This window comes from Heptranchias perlo, chromosome 12 (genome assembly GCF_035084215.1).
Source record: "Heptranchias perlo isolate sHepPer1 chromosome 12, sHepPer1.hap1, whole genome shotgun sequence".
In the NCBI taxonomy this organism is placed as follows: domain Eukaryota; kingdom Metazoa; phylum Chordata; class Chondrichthyes; order Hexanchiformes; family Hexanchidae; genus Heptranchias; species Heptranchias perlo.
Window position 1 is genome coordinate 39,886,418 of NC_090336.1, and position 17,089 is coordinate 39,903,506.

Consider the following 17,089-nt stretch of genomic DNA (forward strand, 5'->3'; position numbering starts at 1 on the left):
AATGGGACAGAGTCCTAGGGAGCCTGTGAATTAGTGGAAAAAGTCTGAGGGTGATCCATCAACTATAGCACCGAAAATGATTTGAGGAACCAGGATTGCCATGAACATTGGTTTGATTGGAAGCAGATATATTTGTTTAGAAGTGACAGACCTTGTCAAAGGCATTTGAAATGGCAAGGCATAAATAAACCAATCATTCCATTATGGATTGTAGCAGAGTGAGTGCACAGTAAGCAATTCTTGTAGAATAAAATTTCAGTGAATGCTGACTGGATGAAAAGTAATTTTATGTCGGTAGTCAGTGGCCCATTGATTTTAAAATATGTGAACAAAGTAGTGTTATAAAACTAATTGTGTGCAATAGTTGTAGTTGCTGTGGTCACCATTAGTATTCTTGTCATTATAAAGATGCTTTCTGTCACTGAGCCGACTGGCCAGTTTTTTCTCTTCCCCTGCCCTGTTCGAAATTTGCAAGTAACTGTGTTTCACTTTTTTGTAATGCACCTTAAGATGTCATCCACCCATGTGAAGCTTAACTTGGGTAATGTTCATCTTTTGGAGTTTTTATTTTGAAGTTCTTTTTTGCCCCAGTGCTTATTGCATATGGACATTCCATTTCTCTCTTCTGATTCTAGTCAGTAGGAGTGTCTTACTGTCAAGTCCTAGAGGAGAAATCGTTCTACAAAATGGGCTGATTTCAACTTCTGAAGCTTTGGCACTCATCAACTTAATTAATCAAAAGTTTTGGTGATGTGTATATCTTGCTATCCATACTACATTTCCCATTGGAGCATTTGGTCCACATTAAAAGTACCAAGCTTTAAATATCTGGAACTTTTTCCCTCTTGAAGATGGGATGTTGCTTATGCTTGAATCTTTGGAATTGGGCCTGTAATTCAGATCTAAAAAGGGCGGGATTTTGTCTTATGAGCTGAGGCTAGTTATAAAGTATTTATTATATGAATGAATTCAAACTTCACTGCACATGCTAATTTCTGCAACGTGAAATTACATAAAGTTCACATGGACGAAGATATCAGATGGTATAAAATTCCTGATAAGTCTGATGATTTCTCACTAGTAGATTAAGTGCTTTAGTCTAAGATGTGCAGGATAAATGACATCAAAGAATGAGCAGCATAAGTAATTGTTTTCAGAAGAGTCAAATACTAAAGTAGTTTCTAATTTCCAGACAAGAGCCTGAAGGCAATTGTCAACAGACTCCTACAGAGTGGCTACTTTGACAGCATTCATAATCACCAGAATGGTGTGTGTGAAGAAGAGGAACCGTCCCCTGTCCCCATTGAAGAACAGCCTCCAGATCCAGGTATAGAACTAGTATGGTCTTTTCCAGTTAAATAGGGTACTTGCATTTTAATGTGTGAATTTTAATGTGTTACATTGCTTTTTGTTTTGCAGAAGCTTTCTATCACGCTGGCTACAAAAACTGTTCTATAGTAGGTCACTAACTGAGTGCCAGGGCTGACTGATTTTCTGACTCCCTCCACCACTACCCCCACCCCACCCAGACTCTCACTCGCACACTCAACTCGCTCCCTCACTAAACCCGTTCAAGCCTGACAGGTTAAAATAAGTGATATAAATGTAACATGTTAATTCATGCTAATGGAATATAAATTGCCCAATGCACACCCTTTTTTATAAATGTTATTACTGTCCATCTCATTCATTAACTATCACTCTTTGGAAATATGTTGCTCTATAACATTGATGTTCAATCTGCCACCCTAGGGCAATGTGGTTCCCCGCAAGACCTAACCTTTGAAGCCCAGCTCAGTCCCATTTACTTCTATATGGCTTATTTGTTCTGTTTGTGTTGATCTGGAGATTTGGAAAAACTGTACTTGGTGTTACCTCATTAGTGGAAAAATCCTAATTTCAGAACACCAAGATCTATTTGTAACAGCAAGTTAGGAACAAAATGGGAACATAAATTTTAAACTTTCTGTGGCCCCCAAGATTCCAGAGTACACACCTATCTGATGCATGAAGACAAAAGCCTGGACTTCCTCACTTATAACTATCTGTTTTAAGTAGCTGCTATTACTAGCTCAAGAGGACTGCATTTTGCCTGAAAGAGTGGTATTAATGCCAGCAAAATGATTTTGCTGGCATTAATACCTCTGCCTTCCGGATGTTTCTGCCTCTCTCTGTTTTTCTTCTCTTTTTTTTCCCTGTTTGTTTTTTTGTTGAATGTGTATTCGGGGGTTCTGCAGGTGACACCTCTCTGTCTGAACACGGTGATTGCCTTGGCAACGGGCAGTTGCAGGGGCAGTCTGTAAACACCATGTATTGTTCTATATGTATAAATGCGTAGGCTTCAAGGAGATCCTGAACATTTACCTGAGGAAGGAGGAAGTCTCCGAAAGCTTGTGAATTTAAAATAAAATTGCTGGACTATAACTTGGTGTTGTAAAATTGTTTACAATTAGCAAAATGATTGCCATTTGTTTTTATTTCTCTTTACGAAAAAAACTTTGCTGCACGTTATCCTTTTAATTTGAATGGGTGAGTGAGTGTGACTTATATTTGAATATTCAAATTACTCTGATTTTAATGGAAAGTATGCAGCTTATTAGATATGTCTTGTAATACATCCGTACAGTCCCCACTGTTTATAGCCAATGCGATTTGATGGGATAGTGCTATTACATTTGAACAAGACTGTATAAATCACTATTGAATAAACTAAACAAGATTGTATGCAGTGTAACTAGCTTTATTTAAACCACACCTGCTAAAATGTCAAATACATATGTTAAAAAAAAATGTCACCGATTTCGTTACCTTTGAGGAGCCCAGGCAACACATTTTCTATCCACAGCTCTGCACCTCTGGCAAATGAGTTGAGCGTTTCCCCATGTGCACTGTTGGCGAGACTTCCATCCCTGAAGCCAACTTTCTGTAGGATTAAAATCAGACTTGCTAACTGCTTGGCTTTTTGGGCTAGAAGGAGGCCAATGATAAGCGCGTCTCATCCGTGCGCATTCTGAAACCGTCAGAGAAGTGCTTTCTCAACTTCCCCATTCTTGCCCTCACGTTTCCTTTTTCTGTTTGGATTGGAATTCTGATGCCATTCGTTGTATAACTTTTCACACAGTTTCAGCAAGTCCAAGATGATAGATTTTGGAAGACCAAGGTGTTGTGCTGGGTCACGCTGGCTCACCTCATCGATTTCATTCAGATGGTCGATTTTAGTGCTGAGATTCATGGCCTTCCTTTTTCCAGTCATGTTTGCTACTGCAGTCAGCGCTGAATAGGGAATAGGCATGAACGACTGAGTAAACAGCTGTTTCTGCTCAAAATACATGGAGCGCTTAACATGCTGTAAGCAGTAACTTTGTAATTGACTATAATGGGAATAGAAAACGGTTAGCTCTTTTTTGATTTGAACATAGGGTGGTTCAAGTGGTGGGGACTGTGATAGTAAACTTCAGTTAGAGTGTTATTATTGTAAGTGGATCTTTTCAAGTAAAGGTTTGTAGTGACTAACTTTCAGTTGGTAGCACACTTGCCTTTGAGTCAGAAGGTTGTGGGTTCAAATCCCACTCCAGAGACTTGAGCACATAATCTAGGTTGATGCTCCAGTACTGAGGGAGGGCTGCACTGTCGGAGGTGCCGTCTTTCCGATGAGCTGTTAAACCGAGGTCCCGTCTGCCCCCTCAGATGGATGTTAAAGATCCCATGGCACAATTTCGAAGAAGAGCAGGGGAGTTCTCCCTGGTGTCCTGGCCAATATTTATCCATCAACCAACATCACCATAATAGATTATCTGGTCATAATCTCATTGCTGTTTGTGGGTCTTTGCTGTGTGGAAATTGTTTTCTTACATTACAACAGTGATTACACTTCAAAAGTAATTCATTGGCTGTAAAGCTCTTTAGGACTCCCCGAGGACGTGAAAGGTGCTATATAAATGCAGGTCTTCCTTTATTTTTTCTTTCATATAATGTTTGGTTATTATTCAAGTATCGTGTATTTTTAATCCAAAACAGATCATTTTAACCATACTTTTGCAGAACCTGAAGCAGTTGAAGAATATGTGGATCAAACTGATGTAGAGGCAAGAGAGGTGAGTGGCATTCTGCTCTGTTACCAGATTTTACAGCGGTGTGTGAATAAGGGATAGGCTATCTGCTAAAGCTCTTCATATGTTTCATTATTTTCTAATTATTATATGTGAGCTATATACAGGCCATATTTGTGCTTGAGCACTTTCACTTTATAGTTAAGATGCATTAAAGTTCTGCTTCAGTGTCTCGCTGAAAATTAAACCTAGCACAAACATAAGTAGTCTAAGGAAGGATAGATATACTTGCCATAGAGGCGGTGCAACGAAGGTTCACTAGATTAATTCCTGGGTTGAGAGGGTTGTCCTATGAGAAGAGGTTGAGTAGAATGGGCCTATACTTTCTGGAGTTTAGAAGAATGAGCGGTGATCTCATTGAAACATATAAGATTCTGAGGGGGTTTGTCAGGGTAGAGGGCTGAGAGGTTGTTTCCCCTGGCTGGAGAGTCTAGAACTAGAGGGCATAGTCGCAGGATAAGGGGTCGGCCAGATGAGGAGGAATTTCTTCACTGAGAGTTGTGAATCTTTGGAATTCTCTACCCCAGAGGGCTGTGGATGCTGAGTCGTTGAGTATATTCAAGGCTGAGATAGTTAAATTTTTGGACTCCAGGGGAAATCAAGGGATATGTGGATCGGGTAGGAAAGTGGAGTTGAGGTTGAAGATCAGCCATGATCTGATTGAATGGCGGAGCAGGCTTGAGGGGCCATATGGCCTGCTCCTATCTCTTATGCTTATGCAATTCCCTAAGCTGTCCTATGCTGAAAGCCAGTTTTAGCCAGGAATGTTGGATCTGTCCAGACTACAATGTTTCATTCTTTCTGTTTCACAATACTGTTAAGTTTCCTTATTGCTAAGTTTTATCAGAACCTCATAAGAATTAAGGTGAAGATCTGATGCCAATTCCAACAAGACCAAAAGCCTGATCCTTTGAAAAGGGAGTAATTTGCTGTCACTTCGAACTGTTAATGGGTTTAGAATGAGGTAAAATAAACTAAAGTTATGTCCTGTAGCTCACTGGTTGGCAAATGATATTTTACCTTCCCTGAATTCACTAGTTGAAGAGAGGCTCTACTCTTAAGCTCTGGTTAATTGAGCTTTGACTAGACCTGGAGAAACTTTGATCCTGTGTGTATAGCATGCTATTGCAAGTTATAGAACCATCTTGAGAATCCTACATAAAGGTTGTAGCATAGAGCGGGTGTATTCTGTGGTTGAGGAAGTGCTAAAGATATGTTAGTGAGGAGCAACTGCATTAACAAATTAGGATCTGGTCAGTCCCGATTGAAATTTAGGTTGCTGGGTCATTTTTTTGGGAAACTACAGTGCCTAAGTAATTGCTGCGTTGTTTGTTTCATTTGAAAGGAAGTATTTTGTGCAGAAGTTTAGCTTGTTTCTTAGTTCGAAGAGGATTTGCCAAACTAGGCAATGCTCAATAGTAAACAGATCAGCGAATTGAGTAGTTGAACATGTTCATTTGTAAGAAAGATACAGATCGTACCACTTGTTCCTTTTTATATCCCAATGTGCATATGTCATTTGTATAGTAGCTAGCTACGTGGAGTAATTGTCATGACTTGTTGTTTTGACCAGGCAACTCGGCATGATGTTGGGGATGCTGGGGTATTTCAAGCTGGCTCAAAAATTCAGGCTGTCAAAATTACCAGTTTCTGTACTATTTTTGTAAATCCCTATCTATTTGGATACTGTAGGTAAGCCTCCGCTTACAAAGTTTCTACCCCTCGATTCTTTCTCCGATGTGGTACTTCCTAGTTCATGTTACATTTGTGTTATCACATGAAATCTTTTTGCCTCCTGCACCCATAGAGCTATGGGTGTGTTTCAAAACAAAGTTTTTTTTTGTAGTGTAAGGAGAGTAGTTGGCCAATATAACAGCATAGATTTGTTGGAATCACCTTAAGAATGAGAAAGACAACCTGCAGTAGGTAATTTTACATTTTTACTATTGTACCTGGTGGTAAAGTTATCCTGGCTATAGTTGATAACTATGCAGCAGGAATTATGTAACACCGATAGTTTGGTGATGGTGCCTTTTTAATTGATCGTCAGTTTGTTTTTCAGTTTGTGAACAGACAGTTCATTGCAGACACACAATTCTCAAGCAGCCAGAAAGAGCAAGCTGATGAATGGAACACAGAAACTGTTGAGGTAACTTATTTATGGTTTCATTTGGAGGGAGGAGAAATTGGTAGTTTCTGATCCATTCAGTTTCTCGTACAAGACTGAAAGTAACTGCAGTGGCATAGAAGTGTGTGTTTTTTTCTGCAACACAGTCATTTTGCAATGTAATTTTACATGCAAATTTGAGCAAATTTCATGGCATATTTATCGAAGGTGGGTTCATACGGACTTTGAAAAGACCACGATGTAGTAATTGACTTTTGTTGATGTAGAAATTCTTTGCCAATTTTTTTTTCCCTGAGGCTGCTGATTCTTGCGTTGGGATGGGGTACAATTTCACAGGTGCTTTCAGCCCTCTGGTATAGGGTCTTAAATGTCAATCCTCATGTATGAATATAGATGGTTGAGTGGCACGCTGTTTGACTGTGGGATGCACCATAGCCTGTGGAATGTTCTCGTCTCTGTTTTACAGCTGGGGGTCACTGAATAGCAATCCGGAGTGGGGTCTATGGTTTTTTTTTCCCTCTAGTACAGAGATGCTGAAGTTAACTCTAGTGCTACAGCTGCTACCATTAGCTGAGATCAGGTAATAGGGCAGCGTGGGATTGAATCTGAAGACCTATTCACCTGCATCGCCTACTATTGTACTATGTGGTGACTTTACTTTGCTAGAATCTATTATTAAGGAGGTTATAGCAGGGAACTTAGAAAATCTCAATGCAATCAGGCAGAGTCAACACGGCTTTGTGAAATGGAAATCATGTTTGACTAATTTATTAGAGTTCTTTGAGGAAGTAACAAGCAACGTGGATAAAGGGGATCCTGTGGATGTGGTGTACTTGGATTTCCAGAAGGCTTTTGACAAGGTGCCACATCAAAGACTACTACACAAAATAAGAGCTCATGGTGTAGGGGGTAACATATTAGCATGGATAAAGAATTGGTTAGCTAACAGGAAACAGACTAGACATAAATGGGTCATTTTCAGGTTGGCAAGATGTAACGAGTGGAGTGCCACAGGGATCAGTGCTTGAGCCTCAAGTATTTATAATCTATATCAATGACTTGGATGATGGGACCGAATGTATGGTTGCTAAATTTGCGAATGACACAAAGGTAGGTAGGAAAGTAAGTTGTGAAGAGGACGTAAGGAGTCTGCAAAGGGATATAGATAGGGTAAGTGAGTGGGCAAAAATTTGGCAGATGGAGTATAATGTGGGAAGATGTGAACTTGTCCACTTTGGCAGGAGGAATAGAAAAGCGGTATATTATCTAAATGGAGGGAGATTGCAGAACTCTGATGTACAGAGAGATCTGAGTGTCCTAGTACATGAATCACAAAGTCAGTATGCAGGTACAGCAAGTGATTAGGACGGCAAATGGAATGTTGTCATTTATTGCAAGGGGAATGGAATATAAAAGTAGAGATGTTTTGTTACAGTTGTATAGGGCATTGGTGAGACCACATCTAGAATACTGTGTGCAGTTTTGGTCTCCTTATTTAAGAAAGGACATAATTGCTTTAGAGGCGGTTCAGAGATGGTTCACTCAACTGATTCCTGGGATGAGGGGGTTATCTTATGAGGAAAGGTTGGACAAGTTGGGCCTGTATACACTGGAGTTTAGAAGAATGAGGGGTGATCTTATTGAAACATACAAGATCCTGAGGGGGACTTGAAGGGGTAGATGCTGAGAGGTTGTTTCCCCTTGTGGGGGTGACTAGAACTAGGGGCCACAGTTTAAAAATAAGGGGTCTCCCATTTAAGACCGAGTTGAGAATTTTTTTCTGAGGGTCAGGAGTTTGTGGAACTCCCTTCCCCAGAGAATGGTGGAGTCAGGATCATTGAATATTTTTAAGGCTGAGTTAGATAGATTCCTGATTAACAAGAGAGTCAAAGGTTATAGTAGGTAAACGGGAAAGTAGGGTTGAGATCACAATCAGATCAGCCATGATCTTATCAAATGGCAGAGCAGGCTCAAGGGGCTGAATGGCCTACTCCTGCTCTTAATTCGTATGTTTACATGAGACCATCAGGGAAGCAAGAACAGTATTATTTAATGAGAACAGGACAGTGACTTTGCAATCTTATCTGCAAAGCCAGCTGGATACTCGTATGCAGAATTGCAATTCTGCATACATGTAGGCCTTGAAGTATGTGAAACTAATGCTCACGTATTACAGTGGAAGCATCTTCAAAATGTGGTCAGAAAGAATGGGGATCTTACATATGTTTTTGCTTGGATGGATAAAAGGGCAGGATGACTTCTGGAGGATTGCAAAATAATGTTTCACTTTTATATATCGGGTTCAGGGGTGAGTTGTCTTAGATAAAAGCAGAAAGGCATAGATCCTTTATTAGTTGCCACCTTCTGTTTTGTAGGTTGTAAATTCACTGCAGCAACAGCCGCAACAGCAACAGGCGCAGCCACCCACAGTACCTGAAAACCATGCACTCAACACTGTTGCTCCCTCAGACCCATTGGTCAGAAGGCAGAGGGTACAAGACCTGATGGCACAAATGCAGGGAACTTTCAACTTTATGCAGGTAAGCATAATTCCTTTGGGTTTTAAATCTATTCCAAAGGCTGAAATGCAATGTTTGGGTAAAGCTGTATCTCAAATTAGGACTGTTGAAATTCCATTTTGTTCCAGAAGCAGATGGCTGCTGTTTGCATCAGTGCTAGTTTGTTAGTCACAGTTGACTGGTACTGTTTGCCTTGTTTTTCTCCCTTTGACACTGGGGCAGTACCTCTTGAAGCTGAAACCAGATGGATCAGTGGGGATGTGCATTCTATGGTATACTGAGGTGGTTACAGGCTCAATTCTGATCTGAGGTTCAAGTGAAATTGGCAAAAGTGGCAGCTAGGATGCCTCATTCGGACTTGCTGTCCCTAGAATAGGGAAGGAGAAAATCAGCTAGGCTGATCACTTTTTGTTGACCCCTGTTTGAAGTACTCGTGAATGAATGTTTGGTGGAGGTGGAATTGGATTCGGCTGTGATGGCTCCCAGAGTCAAATAACCTGCTGATGCTCAGTGCCCAGACTTGTATGTGAACATTAGCCACTTCAGCAAACTCCTGTATCACCACTACTAACCAGAAAAGTGTACCCCAGCATCAATCACTGCCTTTAGGAGAAGGAAAATGGGTTGTTCAAAGTCCATGATGGCTATTTGTTTTATTTTGTTTTCAGTGCAAACTTGCCAACTTCTCAATATTACTACCTAAACATCCATCATATTGTGAATTTTCTAGATGTAGACCACTGGTTTTTAACCATGTTGTTTGCTACATGTATGTTTAAAATATCTGAGTTTTTGCCAAATTGCTACTTATTGAAGGAAGTAACCAATTCCATTCAGAAACAACAAAATATCAATTTTTTGGTTGCTATTGAGAAAATGCAGCTTCACAAATCTCTTGAAGACCTGAAATTGATGCTTCCTTCTGGTGGAACTACATTTAAACCAATATTTACACATTCCCAGCAACCATTAGCTTTTAGTTTCCTCTCCACAAAGCTTGCATTAATAAGGGATGGATACAATTTGTTCTTTAGCCTGGTTTCTCATACTTATTTTAACAGTTGCCACAACAGTAAATTCCTTAAGTGTCAGCCATAGCTCAGTGGTAGCACTCTCACGTCTGCGTCAGAAGGTCATAGGATCAACCCCCATTCGAGAGACTTGAGCACATAGCCCAGGCTGACATCTCAATGCAGTACTGAGGGAGTGTTGCCTTGTATTGTGTTGGAGGCAAAATACTGTGTCTCAGATTTGTTAAATGTGGATTTACAGCTTTGATTCTTCATGAATTATGTTAATTGTACTTTTACAGGGAGGTGTAGAGATCAGAGAGATGAACGTATGGCTCAAAGATTGGTGTGGGAGAAGCGAGTTTAGATTCGTGGGGCACTGGCACCAGTACTGGGGAAAGAGAGCTGTTATGTTGGGACGAACTACACCTGCACCATGCTGGGACCAGAGTTCTAGCGAATCAAATAACTAGGGAGGTAGATAGGGCTTTAAACTAAATAAGGGTTGGGGGGGGGGGGGGGTCCCGGTGGAGAGAAAAGACAAAGAAGCAGTGCAGGAAAGTGATTGGGGTAAGGATAACCAGATTGTGTCAGGAAAGGACAGCGTACAAACAAAAGAGTGCACTAACAGAGAGTCCGGGTAAGAAAAAATGGTAATAAGACAAACAGGGCCAGTATTAAAATGAAAATGTTAAGATATCTAAAAATGTTAAAGACAAATCTAAAGGCACTGTATCTGAATGCACGAAGCATTCGTAATAAGGAATTAACAGCACAAATAGATGTAAACGGATATGATATAATTGCACTTACAGAGACATGGCTGCAGGGTGACCAAGGCTGGGAGCTGAATATCTAAGGGTATTCGATATTTAGGAAGGACTGGCAAAAAGGAAAAGGAGGTGGGGTGGCGTTGTTACTAAAGGATGAAATCAGAGCAATAGTGAGAAAGGATATTGGTTCAAAATCAAGATGTAGAATCAGTCTGGGTGGAGTTAAGAAGCACCAAGGGGCAGAAAACACTGGTGGGAGTTGTCCATAGGCCTCCAAACAGTAGTGGTAATGTAGGGGATGGCATCAAACAGGAAGTTAGAGATGCATGTAACAGTAATCATGGGAGACTTTAATCTCCATATAGACTGGCTAAACCAAATTGGCAATAATACTGTGGAGGATGAATTCCTGGAGTATGTAAGAGATGGTTTTTTTAGACCAGTACGTTGAGCCAACCAGGGAACAGGCTATCCTAGATTTGTGTATTGTACAATGAGAAGGGGTTAATTAATAATCTTGTTGTGTGGCGTCCTTTAGGGAAGAGTGACCATGACACGATAGAATTCTTCATCAAGGTGGAAAGTGAAGTAGTCCAATCCAAACAAAGGAAACTATTAAAGTATGAGGAGTGAGTTGGCTATGATAGATTGGGAAGCTTCGTTAAAAGGCATGATGGTGGATAGGCAATGGCTAACATTTAAGGAACAAATGCATGAATTGCAACAATTATACACTCCTTTCTGGCCCAAAAACACAAAAGGAAAAGCGACCCAACCATGGCTAACAAAAGAAATTAAGGATAGTATTAGATCCAAAGAGGAGTCATATGAAGTTGCCAGAAAAAGTAGCAAGCCTGAGGATTGGGAGCAGTTTAAAATTCAGCAAAAAAGGACCAAGAGATTGATTTAAGAGGGGAAAAATAGAGTATGAGAGTAAACTTGCAAGGAACATAAAAGTGGACTGCAAAAGCTTCTACAAGTATGTAAAAAGAAAAAGATTAGTGAAGACAAATGTTAGGTCCCTTACAGTCAGAAACAGGAGAATTTATAATGGGGAACAAGCAAATGGCAGAGCAATTAAACAAATACTTTGGTTCTGTCTTCACTGAAGAGGACACAAATAACTTCCCAGAAATGCTAGGGAACCAAGGGACTAGTGAGAAGGGGGAATTAAAGGAAATTAGTAATTAGTAAAAAAAAATAGTGCTGGAGAAATTAATGGGACTGAAAGCCGATAAATCCCCAGGGCCTGATAATCTGCATCCCAGAGTACTAAAAGAAGTAGCCATGGAAGTAGTGGATGCATTAGTTGTCGTCTTCCAAAATTCTGTAGATTATGGAACAGTTCCTGCAGATTGAAGGGTGGCAAATGTAACTCCACTTTTTTTGTTAAAAAAGAGGGTGAGAGAAAACAGGGAACAGACCGGTTAGCCTAACATCAGTAGTAGGGAAAATGCTAAGAGTCTATTATAAAGAATGTGATAACAGGACACTTAAAAAAAAAATATATATATCAACGGGATTAGACAAAGTCAACATGGATTTATGAAAGGGAAATCATGTTTGACAAACCTACTGGAGTTTTTTGAGGATGTAACTGGTAGAATAGGTAAGGAAGAACCAGTGGATGCGGTTTATTTAGATTTTCAGAAGGCCTTTGATAAAGTCCCACATAAGAGGTTAATGTGCAAAATTAAAGCACATGGGATTGGTGGTAATATACTGGCATGGATTGAAAATTGGTTAAAAGACAGGAACAGAGTAGGAATAAATGGGTCTTTCTCGGGGTGTCAGGCAGTGACTAATGGGGTACCGCAGGGATCAGTGCTCGGGCCCCAGCTATTCACGGTATATATCAATGATTTGGATGAGGGAACCAAATATAATATTTCCAAGTTTGCTGACGACACAAAATTAGGTGGGATCGTGAGTTGTGGGGAGAATGCAAAGAGGCTTCAAGGCGATTTAGACAAACTGAGTGAGTGGGCAAATACATGGCAGATGCAGTATAACGTGGATAAATGTGAAGTTATTCAGTTCGGAAGGAAAAACAGAAAGGCAGAGTATTATTTAAATGGTGATAAATTGGGGAATGTTGATATACAAAGGAACCTGGGTGTCCTTGTACACCAGTCACTGAAAGCAAACATGTAGGTGCAGCAAGCTATTAGGAAGACACATGATATGTTAGCCTTCATTGCAAGAGGATTTGAGTACAGGAGCAAGGATGTCTTACTGCAGTTATACATGGCCTTGGTGAGACCACACCTGGAGTACTGTGTGCAGTTTTGGTCTCCTTACCTAAGAGAGGTTATACTTGCCATAGAGGGAGTGCAGCGAAGGTTTACCAGACTGATTCCTGGGGTGGCAGGACTGTCGTATGAGGAGAGATTGGGTCGACTCGGCCTGTATTCGCTCGAGTTTAGAAGAATGAGGGGATCTCATTGAAACATATAAAATTCTGACAGGTGAAGACAGACTGGGTGCAGGGAGGATGTATCCCCTGGCTGGGGGGTCCAGAATGAGGGATCACAGTCTCAGGATATGGGGTAGGACATTTAGGACTGAGATGAGATTTCTTCACTGAGGGTGGTGGAATTCTCTACCACAGAAGGCTGTGGAGGCCAAGTCACTGAATGTATTTAAGAAGGAGCTAGATAGATTTCTAGACACAGGGCATCAAGGGTTATGGGGAGAGCGGGAACATGGTATTAAGATAGAGGATCAGCCATCATATTGAATGGCGGAGCAGGCTCGACGGGCGGAATGGCCTACTCCTATTTTTTGTGTTTCTATGTAGATTAGGCACTTGTAGGCAGGGAAGGAAAATTCCAAGCAGTTACCCCAAACTCTCTATGTATCATGTTATCTAGTTGAGTTCAAAGCATGGATGATGTAAAAAGATGACAGGCAGATTTGCAGAAAGCCAGGACTGATCTTAAATCAGTAAGAAAGGGAACAGCATTTTAAGGCATCTTTTAAAGCCTGCTGTGTATGCAAATTAGATTAAAATGGTTTTGAGCTGTATTTTGTAAAAACTTTGCATTTGAATATGCTTGTATTTTTTCCTCAACAGGAATCCATGCTTGAATTTGAGAGCCAAGCAATGGACCCCGCTATTGTTTCAGCGCAGCCCATGAATACAGCACAATCCATGGAGATGCCGCAAATGGTCTGTACACAAGGTAGGTGATTGCAGGGGCATGTGCTTCGACAGGAGGTCAGAAATTACTCCTTTATTTAAAGGGAACCTGACTTATAGGTTAGCTGAGCCCTTTTGTGGGACTGTTGAATAGTTGTGTAATTACACTTGGTTGACTACTTGGGAATATAAACTGTTGTGTAACAACCCAAGACCAACCCATTTATGTTCTCTTGTCTTGACACTTGTTGCTACATCAAAAATTATGTTGAAAAGCCAAAATAGTCAAGTCACTAAGTTCAATCATTCTAGGTAGAACATGATTTGTCTTTTACTTTAGCAGATTAAATTTACGGACCAGGGCTCTCGTGCAAATGTGTTCCAGATCAGTAGCTTGTGTTCCAAGTTGTGAGAATATTTTTGTTATTCTCTACCTTTCTTTTCTCTAGTGCACAGTGAATCCAGACATGGACAACCTAATGCAGTTCCTGTTCAGTCGGAAGCTACACAGGTACTGTAACGTTCCTTATAGGCTGGCTTTTAAAGTGGCAGTGTACCACTCTTGAAAACATATATTAGTCTGCTTTAAGTGGAAAGTAGACCAAGGGAAGAAGAAATGGCTTTTGTGTTCAAATGGGAAGGGAGAGCCAAAAGTATTTAGAGCTACTGTCTTATCTTAACTTGAACAGTTCACTTGTCACATTGGCTCCTGGGAAAGTTTCTGTCTCTTTCTTTTCTCTCTCGCACTTTCGCTTTTGCTTGTGTTCTCGTCCTTTTGCTCTGGTCTTTTCTTTTCTGCCCCCATCAAGGAGGTGCGTTGCTTGCTTGCTTTCTCCTCATCTCTGTTTCTGGTGAAGTAACGTGAGTAAAGCAGGAACATTTCCTTATGTCAGATTTCCTTTCTCCCTCTTCTCCTCCTCCTCCCCCCCCCCCCCCCCCCCCCAAAAAAAAAACTTTGCTATGTGCTCCTCAGTTTGGGAACCACTGAAGAAGAGGAAGCGTAACTCTACATTTTGCTATGCTGTCACAAATTTGTGGATGCTAACATTGAGTGTAAACCCTCACACCCATTCCTGTATCCAACACTGAGATCTTTAGAGAAATTTCACAGAAAAGCAAGGTTCTAAAACATGCTGTTTTTTAAATTTGATTTTGTTTCATTAGCACTGCCATTGTAAAGTGTCTGATCTCCTTGATCGTAAACCCGCTTTATAATTCAAAACATTGTATTTTATTTGAGCCATTCTCTGTTGCAATACGATAACATATTTGATCTTGTGATTCTAGCCAAGTATAGCACAACCAAAAAAAAGTTCACCATTATAGAGATTGAATCTACCAACATTTACTGCTAGGAATTCATTGTTGTACCATTTTCATTACATACATAATGTTTAAAGTTATTGTACTTCAGTGTCTAAACAAGTGAATTTAGGAGCTACAAGGATAATTTAAGGTTCCAGTTGAATACCGATAAAATATTTGGAGAGGGAGTGAAGAAAAAGTTTAAGTGTATTAAACATATGCTGTCTTTACATTTTCTTTTACTCCTAATTGTTTAAGTCTTTACATTTTAAAATTTTAATCTATATATAATTGGGATTAGGAGAATAGACTAAAGATTTTTGTGTGTGCACCTGTGCTCAGGTGTGGAAACTTGCATCCATAAGTAGCAATGACTGTAGCAGAGTCTTTGTACTTTCCCAGTCTGTGGTGTAGTGCAATCCATAAGTACTTATGTTTTCCCCCCCTTTTTTCCTTTCATCATTAAGGTACCGTTGGTATCTTCCACAACTGAACCATACACACCATCTCAGCCTATGTACCAGCCTTCCCATGTGTCAGAGCAGCGAACCCAGAAAGAATCTATGGACTCTATTCAGGTAACTGCAACATGAGTACATCAAAATTGTACAGAAAAGCTAGATGTCTGTATCACCTCCATTCTTTTATTTTTCCCCCCAAAAAATATCCACTGTTTCAAAGTAAACATTTATGTAGCAACATTAGGGACTATCCAGCTCCAACTGCTAAACTATGATGAATTGCCTGATGTTATTCACCCTTAAAAAGTACTATTTTGATTGCCCTTGCAAGGTGCCACAATAGTGTTTAAAAACTGTCTACTACATACACCCAATCAGTCCAAAGGATTTCATCCACTCATTTTTATTGAATAGTTTGGTAACATTTTTGGCTTGTTTTAGTTCTGTTATCCAAGCATCAGAATCTTTTAGCCCAGGCATATTGTGTTAGGAGTTATTGTCGATTGGGAAATTCAATGATATGATTTCTCTCTAAACCCCAAATAGTCATCAGAACTAGTATCGTGGTTGTGAATAGATTTGAGCGATGATGCAGTTAAAAGGGAACTTGGTAAATTATCTATTGCATCTTGTCAACTCCCAAAAAATTATGACTAGATTTTTTTTTTGGTGTGGCTTTGTAACAGAGGGGTGTGCACAGGCATGTCAATTTACAAGCGCATCCTATTCTGGGAATAGTACAACAAACTGCTAACAGGAAATTCTTGTTCACTATGGCTGCATCTCACTGCCACCTGTAAAGAACTGTGCTATGGTTGAATATGCCCTTTCGAAGCATTTAACAGTTGCCTGTTAGTGGTTTGGTAGCTTTATTAACTTTTTTTTGTATTTGGTCTTTAAACTTCTGTACCTCATAGACTACAATGTCGCTGACCTCAGAACAGCCCCCAGCATCAACAGCACTTCCTGTTGCTTCCCAGTCACAAGCTTTCAAGGCTCCTCCTAGCAAACCCCTCCACAGCAGTGGCATAAATGTGAATGCTGCTCCATTCCAGTCAATGCAAACGGTAAGATGGGCTTTATTTTGACAGTTATTAGCCAAATCAAACCTTGATTAAGTTTGACCAAAAATGGAGCTTTTATGGACAGTAATATGGAATAAAATAATTCTGTACACCCCATCTTCATGCATTTAGAAATAAATCATTTATCTAAAAGTAAGTTTTGATTTTGATATTTTTGCATGAAGCAGAATCTCATCCTGAACAAAATCTGAAAATGGAAGTTCTTCAGATTTCTTATTTAGCTGAGATTTAATGTAATAAAACTATATTAACTATAAGGTGTTGATCTAGTAAGCCTTCAGCTGATGTACGATCCACATGTTATGGCTATATAGGAGGAAGAGGACAAAATACCAGTAGTACAAGGGAACCCTAAAATTAAGTCAAGGGGAGGAATTTAGTAGATTTAATGAGTTACAAAATGGTAATGAAGAAAATAATGGGGCTTAAGATAGACAAATCTCTACGACCTGATGGTTCCATGCCAGGGCATTAAAAGAAATAGGTGAGGAAATTGCAGACATGGTTATTTTCCAAAGCTATTTAGTTGTATAAGAGTCTTGATCGGATTCCATCTG

General features: G+C 40.0%; 1 protein-coding gene across 4 annotated transcripts in view; it reads left to right on the forward strand.

The window, feature by feature from the left end:
• caprin1b (cell cycle associated protein 1b) overlaps positions 1–17,089 on the forward strand; it is an 86,315-nt gene that overhangs the window by 36,650 nt on the left and 32,576 nt on the right. For 2 of the 4 annotated variants that reach the window (XM_067994026.1, XM_067994024.1), the window contains exons 6-13: positions 1,193–1,327; positions 4,018–4,094; positions 6,172–6,258; positions 8,613–8,777; positions 13,616–13,724; positions 14,131–14,192; positions 15,454–15,564; positions 16,365–16,514. In XM_067994026.1, coding sequence (XP_067850127.1) covers positions 1,193–1,327; positions 4,018–4,094; positions 6,172–6,258; positions 8,613–8,777; positions 13,616–13,724; positions 14,131–14,192; positions 15,454–15,564; positions 16,365–16,514 — 896 coding nt within the window. The remainder of the gene's footprint in view (positions 1–1,192; positions 1,328–4,017; positions 4,095–6,171; positions 6,259–8,612; positions 8,778–13,615; positions 13,725–14,130; positions 14,193–15,453; positions 15,565–16,364; positions 16,515–17,089) is intronic. The other 2 variants (XM_067994025.1, XM_067994027.1) reach the window with 2 other exon arrangements.